The following is a 17,388-nucleotide window of genomic DNA, read 5'->3' on the forward strand; positions in this document are numbered from 1 at the left end:
TACGCGTTCGCGTAATAGGTTACGCGTTTGAGTAACCGGTTACGCGTGTGCAAGCAAAAGTTCATTCTTCTCTGTAACCAGTTACACTCTGCTGTAACCGGTTATTAATGTGCAGAATCGAATAACTTCGTTATTTTTGGCTGATGTATGGAAACAAAGATGGGTATATACATCTTTCCCTCGTAAATCATCGCAAATCATCTCACATTTGCGAGATGAGCTGAACAGTGGAATCCCATAAATCAGCGGATATCCGTCTTACCAAATCCGCGCAAATCCACCAAAACGAACGACCTTGCTTTTGGAAATCCATCTGCGGTAATCCACTGATATGCTGACAGTGTTGTTTTTAACATACGTGTCAAATTTTATTATTTTAAATTTTGAATTAAAAAATTAAGTTAAAATAGGGGAAATTCGGGCAAAGTTGGCAATTCAATTACAGAACCCCGTTCTCTCTGCAATGATAATGTATTCCGGCGACGTCTCCCCCTTGGACCCCATGTTTTCCAGCACCAGTCTACAGCCACTCCCCTCTCAACCCTTCCCTTTTTCGCGGACCGACGACCCAACCCTAATTTCGCAAACCGCAGAGCCTCCAAAAACCCTTGTCCCTAAAATCGAACCCTCTCAACCTTTCAAATTCTTCCCCCAATACCATCCCACCCCCCTTTCTCCGCCTCCCGCAGCTCCGCTCCCCGGAGCAGCCCCAGTAGAAACGACAGCGTTTGGAGTCCCCGGTGATCCCGCAGAGCAATCTGGCTCGACAACGCAGACAGAAGATGAGCGAGAAAACCCGGTGCCTGCAGAAACTGATGTCATGGGACAAGAAAATGAACCAAGGCACGCTCCTGGAGGAAGCGTACATGTACGTGAGGTTTCTTCAGGCGCAGTTCCGCTTACTACAGTCGATGCCCTCCCATTCATCTTCTTCCTCGCCTTCCTTCCGCCAAAACTCAACAGTATTTGTGGATCTGGAGAAACTGAATCGCTCCCAACTACTGCAGGTCCTGGTTAACTCACCCGTGGCACAGACCATGCTATATTCTCAAGGTTTTTGTGTCTTCTCTTTCGAACAATTTTCTCTCCTCAAAAGAATTATCAAATAGGAGGCACCACCACCGTAACCACGTTTCCCCCAAATCTATTTTCAATTAGGAAAATGTTATTTGGACAACGTATTTTTAACATTGTTTTGACAACGCCACGTGTCAGCGCTTCATTGGCTCAGTAATTTGAAATTAAAACAAAGAAAGGGTTACGGGGCGAGGGGTATTTTGGGATTTCCAGGTTAAAATTTTAAGAATTGGGTTTGGCGGTTTAGGGTGGGAAAGACGTTCGTTCAACCCTTCCAGTGTCTCGCTCTCTCGCTCTCTCGTTCGTCTTTGAAACTTCCATTCCTCCTTCTTCAATACATGCGTTGAAACCTTGGATATTTTGTGTGGCTGTGTGTTCAATCTTTACCGTAGTACGGACGTTGAACCCTTCGATCTTTTGTGTCGGTCTGTCGTCCACAAGGAAACCCTTCCATCTTGTGTGTCGCTCTGTCCTCCATCTTGCCCTTGAAACAAGATTTGAAAACATGGACATGGTCATCACTACAAGGTTTGATGCGTTGCAATCGCGCGTTGGGAACATTGAACAACAACTGCAACACTTCCAAAGTGCTTCTGAAAACAATCCTCAGACTTAAAATTGGTTGTTTAGGCTTTATTTTCTGCATTATAAAGAACTATGTACCACAGTTCCTACTTTGATAATTTCAAGTCTTTAATTTAATGAAGTTGTTTACTTTAAAACTGGTTCCTCAATTCTCGACATTTATTATGTAATGTTCAATTTATGATACACTTAATACCATTGCAGTTGTGAGTAAAACACCAATACCACTAACCAATACCACTTAATGACATTGCTGTTGTCTGTAAAACTAAAACACTGTTGTAATCGTTTACAATGGCCTGGTAAACGATTACACAAGAGAAATCACTGTTTTGTACAGAAAGTTGAACTGAAGTAGTCAGCTGTGGTGTCATGGGTGATCACTGGCAAAAATTGTTACTTTCAGGCACAAGTCCACTTGTATTTACTTGGTGTTGGTGTTTCAGTCGAGGTAGAGAGTGGAAAGTGATGGGAGGTGACCCCAAGAAGTGGAGAAGAAGCCATTCTTACTTAGGGGACTAAGTTGGACAAGTGCAGAGCCAATCTGTAGAAAAAACACTATGGTAATCGTATACAGTTTCCTTGTAATCGATTACAGTGTCAAAGAAGGTGTAAACTTGATTTCTAAGGCATAATTTGAAAGGTCTTTGAGTATAGATTCCAACAAAACAAGAATCAACTCATTTGGAGTTCGGTGGAGAAAGATATGAGCAAAAGAACAAGCAAAGGTGAGAGTTGGCAAAAATATATGAAACGCTAACTTGAAACAATAAACTGTACCAACTCAGATGTCCAAAAATTACAAATTAGTAGTCATTGGAAAGATTTTTTAGTCTAGTTTCTAATAAAAAAAGAATCACATCATTTGGAGGTGGTGGAAAAAGTTATCAGTAAAATAGCCAGCAAAGGTCAAAGTTGACAGCATGTTATCTCACTCCACACTCCTTGGGACACAATCACATCACCAACCACCCTCTCCCACCACTGAAACACCAGGACCAGCCTAAGACAAGTGCAAAAGTGCCTAAAAGTCACTTTTTTTGACAATGGTCACCCCTGTGAATCTGACTGACTACCTGTGTTGGACTTTCTGTACAAAACCTTATTTTCTCTCGGGTAATCGTTTACAAGGGAGTTGTAAACGATTACCACAGCCTTTCTTCAACACTCTCAGTCATCCCTTGCACAAGTTGCTCCCCCCACTCATGAGGGGTCACTCAACACTCCTTGGCCTCACAGGACATCACCCCCCGTCAAATTATGATTCAAATGAACTGGTTTTCTCATAAGTCACCCATGTTACCCATAATGACCACTCAAACACCAACATCTTACAAACAAGCCTGCAACTTAGCAAACACAAAACTTTACCACATTCTGAAATCCACAAACCCATAACTCATAATAACAATGGTATTCAAAAAATAAAATATGAGACCAACTCAAACAAAAACTCAAATTTTATATCATTCAAATAAATCCGATACATTACACTTTGTTTTCTTAATCTATTTACAATGATTACAATGATCATTTACTTTCCATTAATCAACTAAATACACATATCAATCATTTTTTATTCTAAGCACTACGGTTCCGGTGTATGGAGTCCTAAGTGCTCTTCCCTTGTAACGCATTCGGGATCCAACCCTAACATACGTCTTCAAAGGTTGTTCATTTCCGTCGTCGGACAATGGTCACCGGACCTTGCCATTCAGCACGATAACTTGTACGAAAAACACCACCTTTACGAAAATGGAGGGAGACAACACCACGCACACAGAACAATCACATACAAAGCTAAGTCAAGAGGCACGAAACACGTTCAGGAGACGGGACCTTCACGAGACGGGAACTTCGTTTCCAATGAAACAGAGAAAGGGGTATTTTCGGATTTTCAGTTAAAAGAAGGGTTACAGACTTCCATTTCGAAGGTTTTTATAAAATATTTTTTTAAACCAAACCAATGAAAATAGGACACGTGGCGTTGTCAAAAAAGTGTTAAGAAATGGTTGTTGGAATATCGCGGTCCTTTCAATTAAGCTTAGATTCTGCCTTCATTTATGCACGTTTCCCCCAAATCTATTGCCAACTTTGCCCTAATTGAAGTTTTTAACTTAATTTTTTAATTTAAAATTTAAAATAATATAATTTACCCACGTTCCTCATGACACGTTTGTTAAAAACAACACTCTCAGCATGATACAATACATGACAGAAAGGTCCTATTTAATTCAAATTTACAAGAATAAAGACTCTCTAAAAAAAAAGAAAGGATTCTATTTAAGATTATGAGGAAAACAGATAGCTGTTGAAACATTAAACCAAAAAAGAAATATGAAAATTAACTAATAAAAGAATATGCAAATTAAGAAATAATCTAAATATTGAGAATTCACAATTTCATCCCCAGAGAAAAACGATGGATGTAGGATTAGCATTGGGAATGAAGAAAAAGGTACATTCTGTGAGTATATTACAAACTTAATTCTCAATGAGGCCATTATTCAAACGGTACATAGACATTAAAGCAGTGCATAAACATTAAAACAATTCATTCATAGAATACCCTGTAATTTGCCTTTGCCTTCTAATACACAGCTTCATCAGTCACGGTTAAGCAGTTAACCAATTCATTCATAGAATAAATCAAAGCACCCTCAGAAATTTGGAATGCGCACCATTTCATTTATTCTTCTATGATAATATATTCTCCTAGGAATCACAAACCGATACAGTGATTTGTATAATTCATTACAAAATTACATTTTTTCATGACAACTAACTCTGTGTGACAGACATCTACCGAAGAACAAAACTATCACAAGTTCACATAATACATTCAAATGATCACAAACCATGAATCGATTGACGACGTAATGACAAAAGCATAATTCAAAATTCAGCTATCAACACCAACTTCAGCCGGAGAATTAAGGTTTTTTAACTCATTACAATCCCATGGTTTCATTTTTCCACAATTTCTTGTAATGTCAACTTTTGTGACGAAATTGTAACTGCAACCACAACCATAAACCAGGGACAATACAGAACATAAGGATTACAAAGCTTGATAACGGTTTGGAGATAGACGTGGTTTAACCAAAACCTCCAGTGGAGTAGCTCTGGTGTTGGTAAATCCAAAGAACTCAGTCATATCAACAGGGTCGGTCGAAGGATTTGAGATGTCAAAGGAATGCAACATATTAGCCAAAGTGAAATGAAGCACGTTTAAGCCAAGGGACATTCCAGCACACATTCTTCTCCCACTTCCAAAGGGTAACAACTCAAAATGTCGACCCCTGAGATCCACATGTTGGTGAGTGGTGAGGAACCTTTCTGGTTTGAATTCTAAAGGATCTGACCAAACACTAGGGTCTCTGTGGATCTTCCACAGGTTATGCATTAGTCGAGTTCCTTTTCTTATGTGGTAGCCACCTAAGATGCAATTTTCTGAGAACACACGAGGTGATGAAAGAGGTGCTGGTGGATACAATCTTAATGTCTCTTTGATTATGGCTTGAAGATACACAAGTTTGCTTATGTCTGATTCTCTTATGTATCCATCTTTCCCAATATGCATGTCTATTTCTTCTTTAGCCTTTTCCATTGCAAGAGGATTTCGTACTAGCAGACTAAGTGCCCATGTAAGAGTAAAAGCAGTTGTATCAGTTCCACCCAAAATCAATTCCTGCAAAAAATGTTCAAGCTTCATCAAGAGTCCTCTGATTAAAAACAAGAAACAAACTGGACATACTATATGTATATTCAATCTTTGACAGAATACAATTTTGCTTCCATGTCCATGTTCATAGCATTTTAGTAAATGGCTCATTATTCTACTTACCAGGGTAGTGGCTTTGCAAATGGTATCAGCATCAAACCCATGAATCGGAGCCCCATTAAGTGCTGAAATCATCACATCCATGAAGTCTTGATCGCCCTTAACCTTTCCATCCAAACCATTCTTCTCACGGTGCTCCTCCAACCACTCACTCAACAGCTTGTCCATTTCCTCAGCCGTTGCTTTCATGGCCTTCTCATGGCCCCCAAAGTCCAACCACCTCAAGCAAGGAACCCCATCAGCCACAGTGAAAGTGCCCATCAAATTCATGAACTCATCTAAATTCTTCATAAACCTTTCTGCCTTCTCCTTGCCCTCCACATGCGCCACACCAAAGTACCTCTTCCCCACCACCATCCTCACTATTATATTGAAAGTCAAATGTTCAAACCACTCTTTCATGTCCACCAAAGTAGCAGCATCATAACTAGATTCATTCTCCTTCTTGTTGTTTACACTAGTATAGCATAAATCGTATAGCTCTTTGAATGAGGTTTGAATCTCTGAGATACGAATGTGGCTGAGTTGCTCTATTCTGCGGTTGGAGAGAAAGTCAACAGTCACAATCTTTCGAAGCTCTCGCCAATAGGGTCCGTATGGAGCCAACCCTACGAAGGCTTGGTTGTAGGACATGACTTCCACAGCAACGAGTTTAGGGCGTGATGAAACGGCAAGGTCGTTTGTGGTGAAGAGTTCCTTGGACATTTCCCAGTTGCTGAGCACCAAAGCATCTTTCAGACCGAGTTTGATGGTGAACAAGGGTCCATACTTGTCAGCCAAAGCAGCCAAAGTTCTATGGGGTGTTTTTGAACCATTTAACAGTGAAAGATGACCAAGTATTGGCCATGCACCTTTCACTGTTGGAGCTCGTTTCTCAGAACAAATTCTACGATATAGATAGAAAAATAAGAAGATTAGAGAAAGAAACGATGCAATAAGAGTGGTGGTGTTTAAGGTTAAGCAATTTAGGAGAAAGTCCATTTTTGCTTGTTATAAGGTGGAATGTCTTGGAACTGTTTTTCTTTCTGCTTTTATAAGGAAAGCATGTGTCTAAGCTTTGTGCACGGCCACATGGTTGGACCAATAATTGAATAACCTTGGTGACCAAGGAAAGTTGACCAGGAATAGGATAAGATTGTAGCAGTGACATTGACTCATATGACCAATAACAAGACCAACGCATTCATGCATCTTTCACATTGATTATAACTAATTATAATCAAATAGAAAGAAAGAAAAGAAAAAGGAAAGAGAGAAAATTGTTATAATTCATTATGATAGAAAGACAATTTGAAAAATACAATTTGAAATATGTTAAAAAGTTTGATAATTACGTATTTTAGAAACATTATGAAAAACCATATTTTTATAAATATTACAATGACCGACTAACTTGATTGAAAAATAGGAAATAAAAACATAATGTAATAATGAGAGAACAAAAATTATATTCGTTCAACCTAAACTCTACTAAATTTCATTCAACTAATCAAAATAATTATAAAATATTCTAAGTTATTTATAAAAAAACCACTATGATATATTGACGTAAATTGTGCCTAAATATTAACAAGGGACTCTTATAATATAGCAATTTAATTACATTAGTATTTAAAAGTTAATTTGATTTTTTTTTACGTTATATATCTTAGTACTGAATTGTAATTGAGATATATATGTAGGAAAAAAAATGAAATGGTCAAAATGTGTAAGCATCACCAGTTTTGGATAAGTATTAATTAGAAAGAAAATTCAAAATAATTTATTTGTTACTTAACCTCTTTTTTCTTTTAAGTCTCAAATCTCAAATAATCATTTCATAACCTTATAACTTCACGCCAAATATCAATTTACATACTTCATAAAATCCATATTAATAATTCATACTCCAAAACGATTACTCATATTCACATTCCTACACTTCATACATATCAACCATCATGCATCATACTCATACTGGATACATACATTCACTCATTCAGCAACATGCATTCATTTTCAGCAAGCATACAACAACATTCAATTAAATTAGATAAGCTTCCCTTACCTCTAGTGTGAACGTACGTCCTTCAGATTGCAAATTGGTTTTCCAACTACAACTTCTACCCTCACGATCACTTAGCTCTTCCGACTAGACCGAACCACATGAAAAATCGAGAATAACTTAGACTCTGCCCACGCATGCAACCAGGCTTGGTTTTTGCATGTAACCAAAGAAGGAGCGACTAAGGAAAGAAACTTACCAGCTCAAACTTGAAACTTGTTCGGTTTAAAAGGAAGCTTGGGACGCCGGGATCCCTTTTACGGTTTCTGAATGTTGATCGGAGAAGAGAAAAATTAGTTATAGTAGAAAGAAGGGAAAGGTTTTCTAGAGAGAAGAAGGAGGAAGATGGAAGATCAGATTTTGGAAAGAGAGTGCATGCAGAGGAGAGTGGAGAGTTTTTCTGAAAATCCAAGTTTTGCTCCACAGTCGAGAACGGACGTCCCCTCTTCAGTCGACACCTGTTTTCCACTAATTGATTTCCGGGTCTCCTTCGCTTGACACCTGGTGTTCGTCATCTGAGTGTCAAGCTCCCTTCTTGACACGTGAATTCCACTAACGACACGTGCTTGGATTTTACTGGTTCCTTACTTTTGATTTTTCTGGTTCTGACAATATTCATTTTATTTTTATTTTTTATAATTTTTTAAGTATTAAAATTTATTTTTTTATGACTATAAATATGTATCACTCTATCATTATTTAAAAAAAATAATAATACTTCTCACACATAATTTTTTTCTTTTTCTTTTCTTTTACAAATATAAAATTTACTTTTTATAACTATTTTACCCGTACGTGTGAATATATACGTGAGTGTATGAAGATAAATAAACTTAAGGGATACCAAAGCGCCTTTTACCTTTTAAGATTCATTTCGTATTTCTTATTTTAAGTTTGAATCAATTTAATAACTGATGGTGCATTACTTTTTAAAAATAACAAAATAAAAAATATAAAGGGGAAAAATAAAAAAAATAGTAATTCATTCGAAATTATTGTCATATAAGAGAGGTTTAATCCATGATACTTGCACTAGTACTGTAATAAGAATGTCACTTTCGGTATTTGTTCACTTTTGGTATTTGAAAGAAAATTTTTCACTAGAAATAACTAATTAAAATTTTCAGCATAATTTAATCATCAACCATCAATACTTATGCAAATATCATAAATTTTGATGAAAAGTATTCATGTAACATCCCAAAATACCGTAATTACTATAAATCAGGATTAATTACAATTAATAGTAAAATAACAGTCTTTAGCATTAACAGAACTCAAGGGTTCAAAACCGAACGACTGCAGTACAAAAATAACGAGCGTATCAAAGTACAGGGAATTAAAACAGAACGAACGGTTTTACAAAAGGATTAACCGAACGTCCAAAACGAGCTAACAATTACACCCTAACGTCTACGAGCGATCTAAGGCTCGGCCTTGACTTCCACCTCAACCAGACTTGCATCTTCCAAATTTTCTTCTTCCAGCATTTCTTCAAGAGATACACCACCATCTGCTCACATCCACACGGATGATCATTGCAAGACAAGACGAACATACATGGACAGGAGACAACACAATGGAAATGCAAGGGTAAGCTTATAATATTTAATTCATACGTTCAACATACACAATCAACATTTTGATGCACACGCACAACATACAATTTAACATAATGTAACATAGTAATTTATATGTATATTAGACGACCGTCCGGACTGTATGAACCGTGTAGCTACAGGCGTCCTTGCACCCGAGTGATGTAGTAACTGGGATACCCTCAACAGCTGCCACTCGAGGTTAATCCCTCGCCCATATCTAAGCGATGAACGAAGAACCTCCTGCCATTCCCACACATGACTACCCCCTTCTACGTGAAGATGAGTATCATGGAATATCAGGATGGACCAAGCCAGCATTAGCTATCCACAGTCATACTTTACCAATTCAATCTTTCAATATATATATATACATGAGACGTTCCTCCCTGGAACGCTCGTCCAAAATCCAACATCATAAATCCAGTTCTCATAGTGTTCACACTTTAATTTATCATATTCCATCATCTTTTTCATCATTAGGTTCAGGAGTCAAAAATGACGAACGCTCAATCCATTGAAGAAGTAGGACGAACGTCCAAAATAAAATTACTGGATACTCAGGGAAATATACGACAAACGTAATTTTCTATTTGGCCAGTTAGATGAACTGACTCGACTTGAAGTGTACTGGTACTTAGAAAATATTTGTGATAAAAACATGAACCAGATTTAATACACACTAGAGGGTCAAGAATACTTAGAATCATATTTGAAGATGGTTGCATAATGAAAACTAAGGCCAGAGATTTAACGGACGTACGGAGAATGAATGTCTAATACTTTAGAATGAACGCTATTTTATCAAATAATTATTCAATTAGTACGAGCGCTTGATATGAGACCTTGCGCGATTTAGAACGGACGCTCGTTATAAGACCGAACGCTATTTCGGACGAACGCTTGGTAGAATACCGTACGCCGTTTAAGACGAACGTTCGACATAAGGCCGAACGCTATTAAGAACGAACGTTCGACATAAGGCCGAACGCTTTCAAAGACGAACACTCGACATAAGGCCGAATGCTTTCAAAGACGAACGCTCGACATAAGGCCGAACGTTATCAAAGACTAACGCTCGACATAAGGCCGAACGCTATCAAAGACGAACGCTCGACATAATGCCGAACGCTTTCAAAGACGAACGCTCGACATAAGGCCGAACGCTTTCAAAGACGAACACTCAAACATTCAAATGGGGACGCTCGTTCACGAGCAGAATTCTTTCCAAATGAAGGAATCCCATTCTAAGTTATTTTAAGGGGAAACCGAACGGTTTAAGACCGTACAGTGACGAGCGTCATTTATCAAAGGGGATGAATAAAATTTCAGATTTCTCAACCTTAGAAAATTCTTCCAGATTTCAAATTTATGAACTTTATAACTTTCATTCCAGATTTAATTCACCTTAAATATCATCATCATATAGATCTCATCATTTTAATCATTCCAACTATACAATAACCATACTCCATTCATACGTAATCAAATCAACATGCATTTCAATCAAAGCCCACAACGTATTTAATACATACAGGCAGTGCTCGTTCATGACAGATCAATCAAAACCAGAATTCATACCAGATATCAATAAACGTCCCTAACAGCTCAAACTTCATACTTTTCATACATGCAATCCAGATTACACAACATGCAAGTATAAATTAAACATATAAGCTTCCCTTACCCGGATTGCAGTGAACGTTTAACAGTGTGTAACTTGAATCTGCCCAACTATGACTTTCTACCCGCTAAGCTCTTCCTTACGCTCCTTAACTAAGTCTAACCAAAGAAAACTCAGAAACTCAGATTTTATCTTTGCATGCAACTGAAACAGCGTTCATAGTAACTCCAGAACTAGGGTATGGCTGGGAAACTTACCGGTTACAGGATCAAAAGAGGTTCGGCTCAAAATGAAGCTTACTGGCCCGTGAACGTTTGTACGGTTTCAGAAAGTTGATTGGAGTTGAAAGAAGTGAGTAATGGTAGAGAGAAGATGAAGGTTCCTAGAGAGAAGTCGGAGAAGATGAAAGGTTTGTTTTCTGAGGAAGAAGATGAGTGATGCAGGTGAGCGGAAGGGTTTTCGAAAATCACTTTTGTTCCTTTCAATTCCCAACGAACGAGCGTCTCACTTTCGGACACCTGCACCTCCACTCTGACTTCCGAAACTTCCAACGTGACAAGTGGCATGCGTGCATGCAGCGCTTGGTGCGTTTTTAATGCACTGAGTGTGTGACGTGGTGCGTGTTTCAGAGAATGATGTGGCTTGGTTTCCGTGCCCAGTAGAAGGATTTAGCAGATTTGAAGTGGGTTTTAATGAGATAAGCATTGATTATAGTGTGCATTAATTTGATTTAACACCGAATTATTATTGCTAAATATTGAGGGTTTCACATTCTCCCTAACTACAAAAATTTTCGTCCTCGAAAATTCAGAAATTACATGTAAACAAATGCGGATACATATCCTTCATTGCACTCTCCACCTCCCACGTTGAATCTTCAGTTTTAGCGTCCCACACAACTTTCACTAAACGAACGTCTTTTCCTTTGTGTAGCTTGGTGCGAACGTCTTCAATGCGGACTGGTTGTAACTCCAACGTTCGGTCTGGACTCAGTTGAATGTCTTCCAGTTCTAAGACATGAGAGGGATTAGCTATATACTTCCTAAGTTGAGACACATGGAAGACCGGATGCAGATTTGATAGTTGAGGAGGCAAGGCAAGTTCATAAGCTACTGGTCCAATCTTCTTCAAAATCTGGTACGGCCCTATGAACTTGGGAGACAACTTCTTTGGACGAACGATTCTGCCTACTCCAGTGATTGGATTCAATCTCAGGAACACATGGTCTCCTGCCGCAAACTCCAATGGTCTTCTTCTTCTATCCGCATAGGATTTCTGCCTGCTCAAGGACGTCCTTAATCTATCTTGGATCAACTTAACCTTCTCGGTTGTTTGCTGGATGAGTTCAGGTCCAGTTAGCACGTTCTCTCCCTCTTTGAACCAGCAAAGTGGCGTTCGGCATTTCCTCCCATAGAGAGCTTCAAACGGCGCCAATCCAATGCTAGACTGGAAACTATTGTTGTACGTGAACTCCACCAGTGGCAAGACCTCATCCCATGCGCCTAAGTGGTCTAGGACGCACGTCCTCAGTAAATCTTCTAGCGTCTGGATGGTACGTTCGGATTGGCCGTCCGTTTGCGGATGATATGCTGAACTCATCTGCAGCTTGCTCCCCAACTCGCCTTGTAATGATTGCCAAAACCGAGATGTGAATCTCGTGTCTCGGTCAGAAATGATGCTTGAAGGCACTCCATGAAGACGAACGATCTCCTTGATATATAACTTGGCCAAATTTGTCATGGACATCTTCAGATTAACGGCCAAGAAGTGAGCGCTTTTAGTCAATCTATCCACGATCACCCAAATTGAGTCATGATTCCTAACCGTTCGTGGTAGATGAGTCACAAAGTCCATGGAAATGCTGTCCCACTTCCATTCAGGAATCTCCAATTGTTGAAGCAATCCGCCTGGTCGTTGGTGTTCAGCCTTTGCACGTTGACAGGTCAAGCAAGATGCCACAAAGCGAGCGACATCACTCTTCATTCCAGGCCACCAGAACGACTGCCTGAGATCCTTATACATCTTAGTCATACCGGGATGTATGCTAAGACGACTATGATGCGCTTCCTCCAATATGATCCGCTTCAGCTCGCCATCATTAGGAACGCACGTCCTATCCATGTATCGTAATAGGTCGTCCGTCCCCGTATTGAATTCTTTGGCTTGATCCGAACTGAGCGTACTTAAAATCTTCACCAGGTCCTCGTCCTCGCGTTGCTTCATCCTGATACGATCATATACATTGCTGGATATTCTAAGGTTACAGAACTTGATGCTGTTCGGTTCTAATTCGAACTGTAACCTTAGATCTCTGAAACTCTCCACTAAACTTAACTCTTTCACCATCATAACCGAGACATGCACTGCCTTCCTGCTTAGAGCGTCCGCCACTACATTGGCTTTTCCAGGGTGATAAAGCAACTCAAACTCATAGTCTTTCAAGAACTCCAACCAACGCCTCTGCCTCATGTTCAACTCCTTCTGATCAAATAAATACTTGAGGCTCTTGTGGTCACTGAAGACTTGGAATGTAGAACCGTACAAGTAATGCCTCCAAATCTTCAGTGCAAAGACGACCGCTGCCAATTCCAGGTCGTGCGTTGGATAGTTGCGCTCATGCACCTTCAATTGACGAGACGCGTATGCTACCGCTCGTCTCTCTTGCATAAGCACACAGCCCAACCCTTGATGAGACGCGTCACAGTAGACTTCAAAAGGCTTGGACGTGTCCGGAATGATTAGTACAGGAGCGCTCGTCAACTTCACCTTCAACTCCTGGAAACGCTCTTCACACAGATCAGTCCATGCGAACGGCTGATCCTTTCTAGTCAACTGGGTAAGCGGAGCCACTATCTTGGCGAATCCCTCTATGAAGCGTCTATAGTAGCCCGCAAGTCCAACAAAACTCCTCACTTCCGTAACCGAACGCGGGCTTTTCCAATCCAACACTGCTCTCACCTTAGATGGATCCACGGAAATACCTTCAGCCGAGACCACATGGCCCAAAAACTGTACCTCCTTCATCCAAAATTCACACTTGGACAACTTTGCATACAACTCTTTTTCCCTCAACACGCTCAGCACTGCCCTCAAGTGTTCTTCATGTTCGGCTTGTGTCTTAGAGTAGATGAGAATATCATCTATAAAAACGACCACGAACTTGTCCAGGTATGGCCGGAAGATGCGGTTCATATAATCCATGAACACTGCAGGAGCGTTTGTTACTCCAAATGGCATCACTACATACTCGTAGTGTCCATAACGTGACCTGAAAGCAGTCTTCTGGATGTCGTCTTCTTTCACTCTAATCTGATGATATCCCGAACGTAAGTCTATCTTAGAGAACACCGTTGCCCCATGCAGTTGATCCAACAAGTCATCAATCCTTGGCAACGGGTATTTGTTCTTGATGGTCAGCTTGTTCAATTGTCTGTAATCTATGCACAAACGAGAGCTGCCATCCTTCTTTTTCACCAAAAGCACAGGCGCTCCCCATGGTGACACGCTCGGCCTTATGAATTGCTTCTCCATCAACTCTTCAATCTGATTTTTGAGTTCCACCAACTCTGCAGGCGCCATTCGGTAAGGTTGAACTGAGATAGGTGCTGCCGTTGTCACCAAGTCTATGGTGAATTCAACCTCACGAACAGGAGGCAGTCCAGGGATCTCTTCAGGAAAAACATCCGAAAACTCATCTATTACTGCTCGCTCAATACTGCCCTCTCTGGACGTTCGTTCTTTTCCCAATCCTACGAACTCCTGATCCTCATGCGTCATGATCAGGAAACAGCTTGCTCCTTCCATAATGTTTTCTTTCAATTGACTGAGCGTCACACTCAACTCCTCTTCATCTTCTTCAGGAAAAATTAACTCCTTAGTTCCACAATCTATGAGAATGCGATTGGTATTCAGCCAATCCATTCCCATAATTACTTCTAAGTCTTTAAGAGGCAAACAAATGAGATTCACCTTGTACCTACGTCCTTCTACCTCAATAGGGCATCTAACACACATGGTAGACGCCCTAACTTCACCAGCAGCTGGTGTTGACACCACCAAATCAAAATGCATCTCGCTCTCAGCTATCCCCAACTTATCAACGCACGCCTTCGATATGAAGGAGTGTGTTGCCCCCGAATCATATAGTACATTACATGGCATTCCATACAGCAAGCATCCACCAGTTATGAGATTACCTGCGCTTGCTGCCTCCGCTCCCGTGATAGCATACACTCGCCCTACTGCTTGTGCCCGTCCACCTCTCGGATGATTTCTTCCAGTATTTGGTGGTCTCGTCACTGCACGACCGCTCATGTTGCACTCGCTATCAGAGTGCCCGTTCCTTCCACACAATCTGCAGTGCTTTCCTCCAACTAGTTGAGGGCATGCATTCCTATAATGTGGCCCTCCACACTGGTAACAAGTAACGTTCCCTTGTCCAGACTGCCCGACAGGAACGATCGCTTGTGATCCACTTGCATGAGATGGTTGACTAGGACGAGCGTAAGGAGTCCTCCTCTGAACCATACCTCCCCTGGACACTACCGGTCCCCTACTCACTTGTTGCTGTTTCTTGTGTCGTTCAGCTTCTGCCATGTTCTTCTCCAACACCTTGGCCCTCTCAACCATGGCAGGAAACGTTCTTATGCACAAGCTCGAAATCATAACTTTCAATTCACTCCTTAGGCCGTTCTCAAACTTCCGACATTGCCACTCTTCACTGGTGGCCATAGTATTGAATCTAACAAGGTGTTTGAATTTATTGGTGTATTCTGAAACCGACATACCCCCCTGAACCAGCTGTAAGAATTCAACTTCCTTTGCAAAACGGACGCTGTCAGGGAAATATTCTTCATAAAATTTGTTTCTGAACACTTCCCAAGTGATCGGTTGTCGAGCGTCCGTCAGAATGGCCCTAGCGCTCGCCCACCAGTGGCTTGCTTCACCAGTCAACAAATATTCAATGTACGCCAAGCGGTTCTCATCCGGACACCTCTTGGCATTGAAGATCCTCTCCATATCCCTTAGCCACTGGTCCGCCTCATCAGGGAGGCCCTTACCATTGAATTTGGACGGATGATGCTGGAGAAAACTCTCCAAACTCCATTCAGCATTTGGTTGAGCAGCGTTTGAAGAGGATGCTCCAGACGCACCTCTAGTTGCTGCAAGTATCTCCATCAACTGCCTCTGCGTGGTTTCAGAATTTGCACGAGAGGCCTCCAGACTCTGCATAGCAGCTTGGTTTTGCTGCATCAATGTGGCGTTTTGTTCCATGAGAGTGGTATTTTGTTGTTGGAGTCTCTCAATGACGCTCTCCAACAATCTAGAGTTGTTGGAAGCATCAGGTTCATTCGGTTGAGGAGGAGGAGGCAATCTAGGTGCCATTGATTCTCTGGATACAGAGAAAAACGAGTGTTAGTTATGTCCAAGAGTTAAAACAATAATAACTCATTAAACATAAATAAGCACACAGCAAAAAAAACACAGTGCACTCATAACCCTACAGTGTCCTTAAAAGAACAAAACTGCTCTGATACCACTAATGTAACATCCCAAAATACCGTAATTACTATAAATCAGGATTAATTACAATTAATAGTAAAATAACAGTCTTTAGCATTAACAGAACTCAAGGGTTCAAAGCCGAACGACTGCAGTACAAAAATAACGAGCGTATCAAAGTACAGGGAATTAAAAAAGAACGAACGGTTTTACAAAAGGATTAACCGAACGTCCAAAACGAGCTAACAATTACACCCTAACGTCTACGAGCGATCTAAGGCTCGGCCTTAACTTCCACCTCAACCAGACTTGCATCTTCCAAATTTTCTTCTTCCAGCATTTCTTCAAGAGATACACCACCATCTGCTCACATCCACACGGATGATCATTGCAAGACAAGACGAACGTACATGAACAGGAGACAACACAATGGAAATGCAAGGGTAAGCTTATAATATTTAATTCATACGTTCAACATACACAATCAACATTTTGATGCACACGCACAACATACAATTTAACATAATGTAACATAGTAATTTATATGTATATTAGACGACCGTCCGGACTGTATGAACCGTGTAGCTACAGGCGTCCTTGTACCCGAGTGATGTAGTAACTGGGATACCCTCAACAGTTGCCACTCGAGGTTAATCCCTCGCCCATATCTAAGCGATGAACGAAGAACCTCCTGCCATTCCCACACATGACTACCCCCTTCTACGTGAAGATGAGTATCATGGAATATCAGGATGGACCAAGCCAGCATTAGCTATCCACAGTCATACTTTACCAATTCAATCTTTCAATATATATATATACATGAGACGTTCCTCCCTGGAACGCTCGTCCAAAATCCAACATCATAAATCCAGTTCTCATAGTGTTCACACTTTAATTTATCATATTCCATCATCTTTTTCATCATTAGGTTCAGGAGTCAAAAATGACGAACGCTCAATCCATTGAAGAAGTAGGACGAACGTCCAAAATAAAATTACTGGATACTCAGGGAAATATACGACAAACGTAATTTTCTATTTGGCCAGTTAGATGAACTGACTCGACTTGAAGTGTACTGGTACTTAGAAAATATTTGTGATAAAAACATGAA

General features: G+C 40.4%; 1 protein-coding gene across 1 annotated transcript; it reads right to left on the minus strand.

The window, feature by feature from the left end:
* Positions 1 to 4,329: 4,329 nt before the first annotated feature.
* Positions 4,330 to 6,522, minus strand: LOC128193467 (cytochrome P450 82A3-like). The gene is made up of 2 exons (XM_052866833.1): positions 5,510 to 6,522; positions 4,330 to 5,353 (listed from the first exon to the last, which is right to left on the minus strand). Exons 1-2 carry the CDS (start codon positions 6,485 to 6,487, stop codon positions 4,724 to 4,726), a joined length of 1,608 nt encoding a protein of 535 aa, XP_052722793.1. The 5' UTR covers positions 6,488 to 6,522; the 3' UTR covers positions 4,330 to 4,723.
* Positions 6,523 to 17,388: the final 10,866 nt, after the last annotated feature.

This window comes from Vigna angularis, chromosome 8 (genome assembly GCF_016808095.1).
Source record: "Vigna angularis cultivar LongXiaoDou No.4 chromosome 8, ASM1680809v1, whole genome shotgun sequence".
Taxonomy (NCBI): domain Eukaryota; kingdom Viridiplantae; phylum Streptophyta; class Magnoliopsida; order Fabales; family Fabaceae; genus Vigna; species Vigna angularis.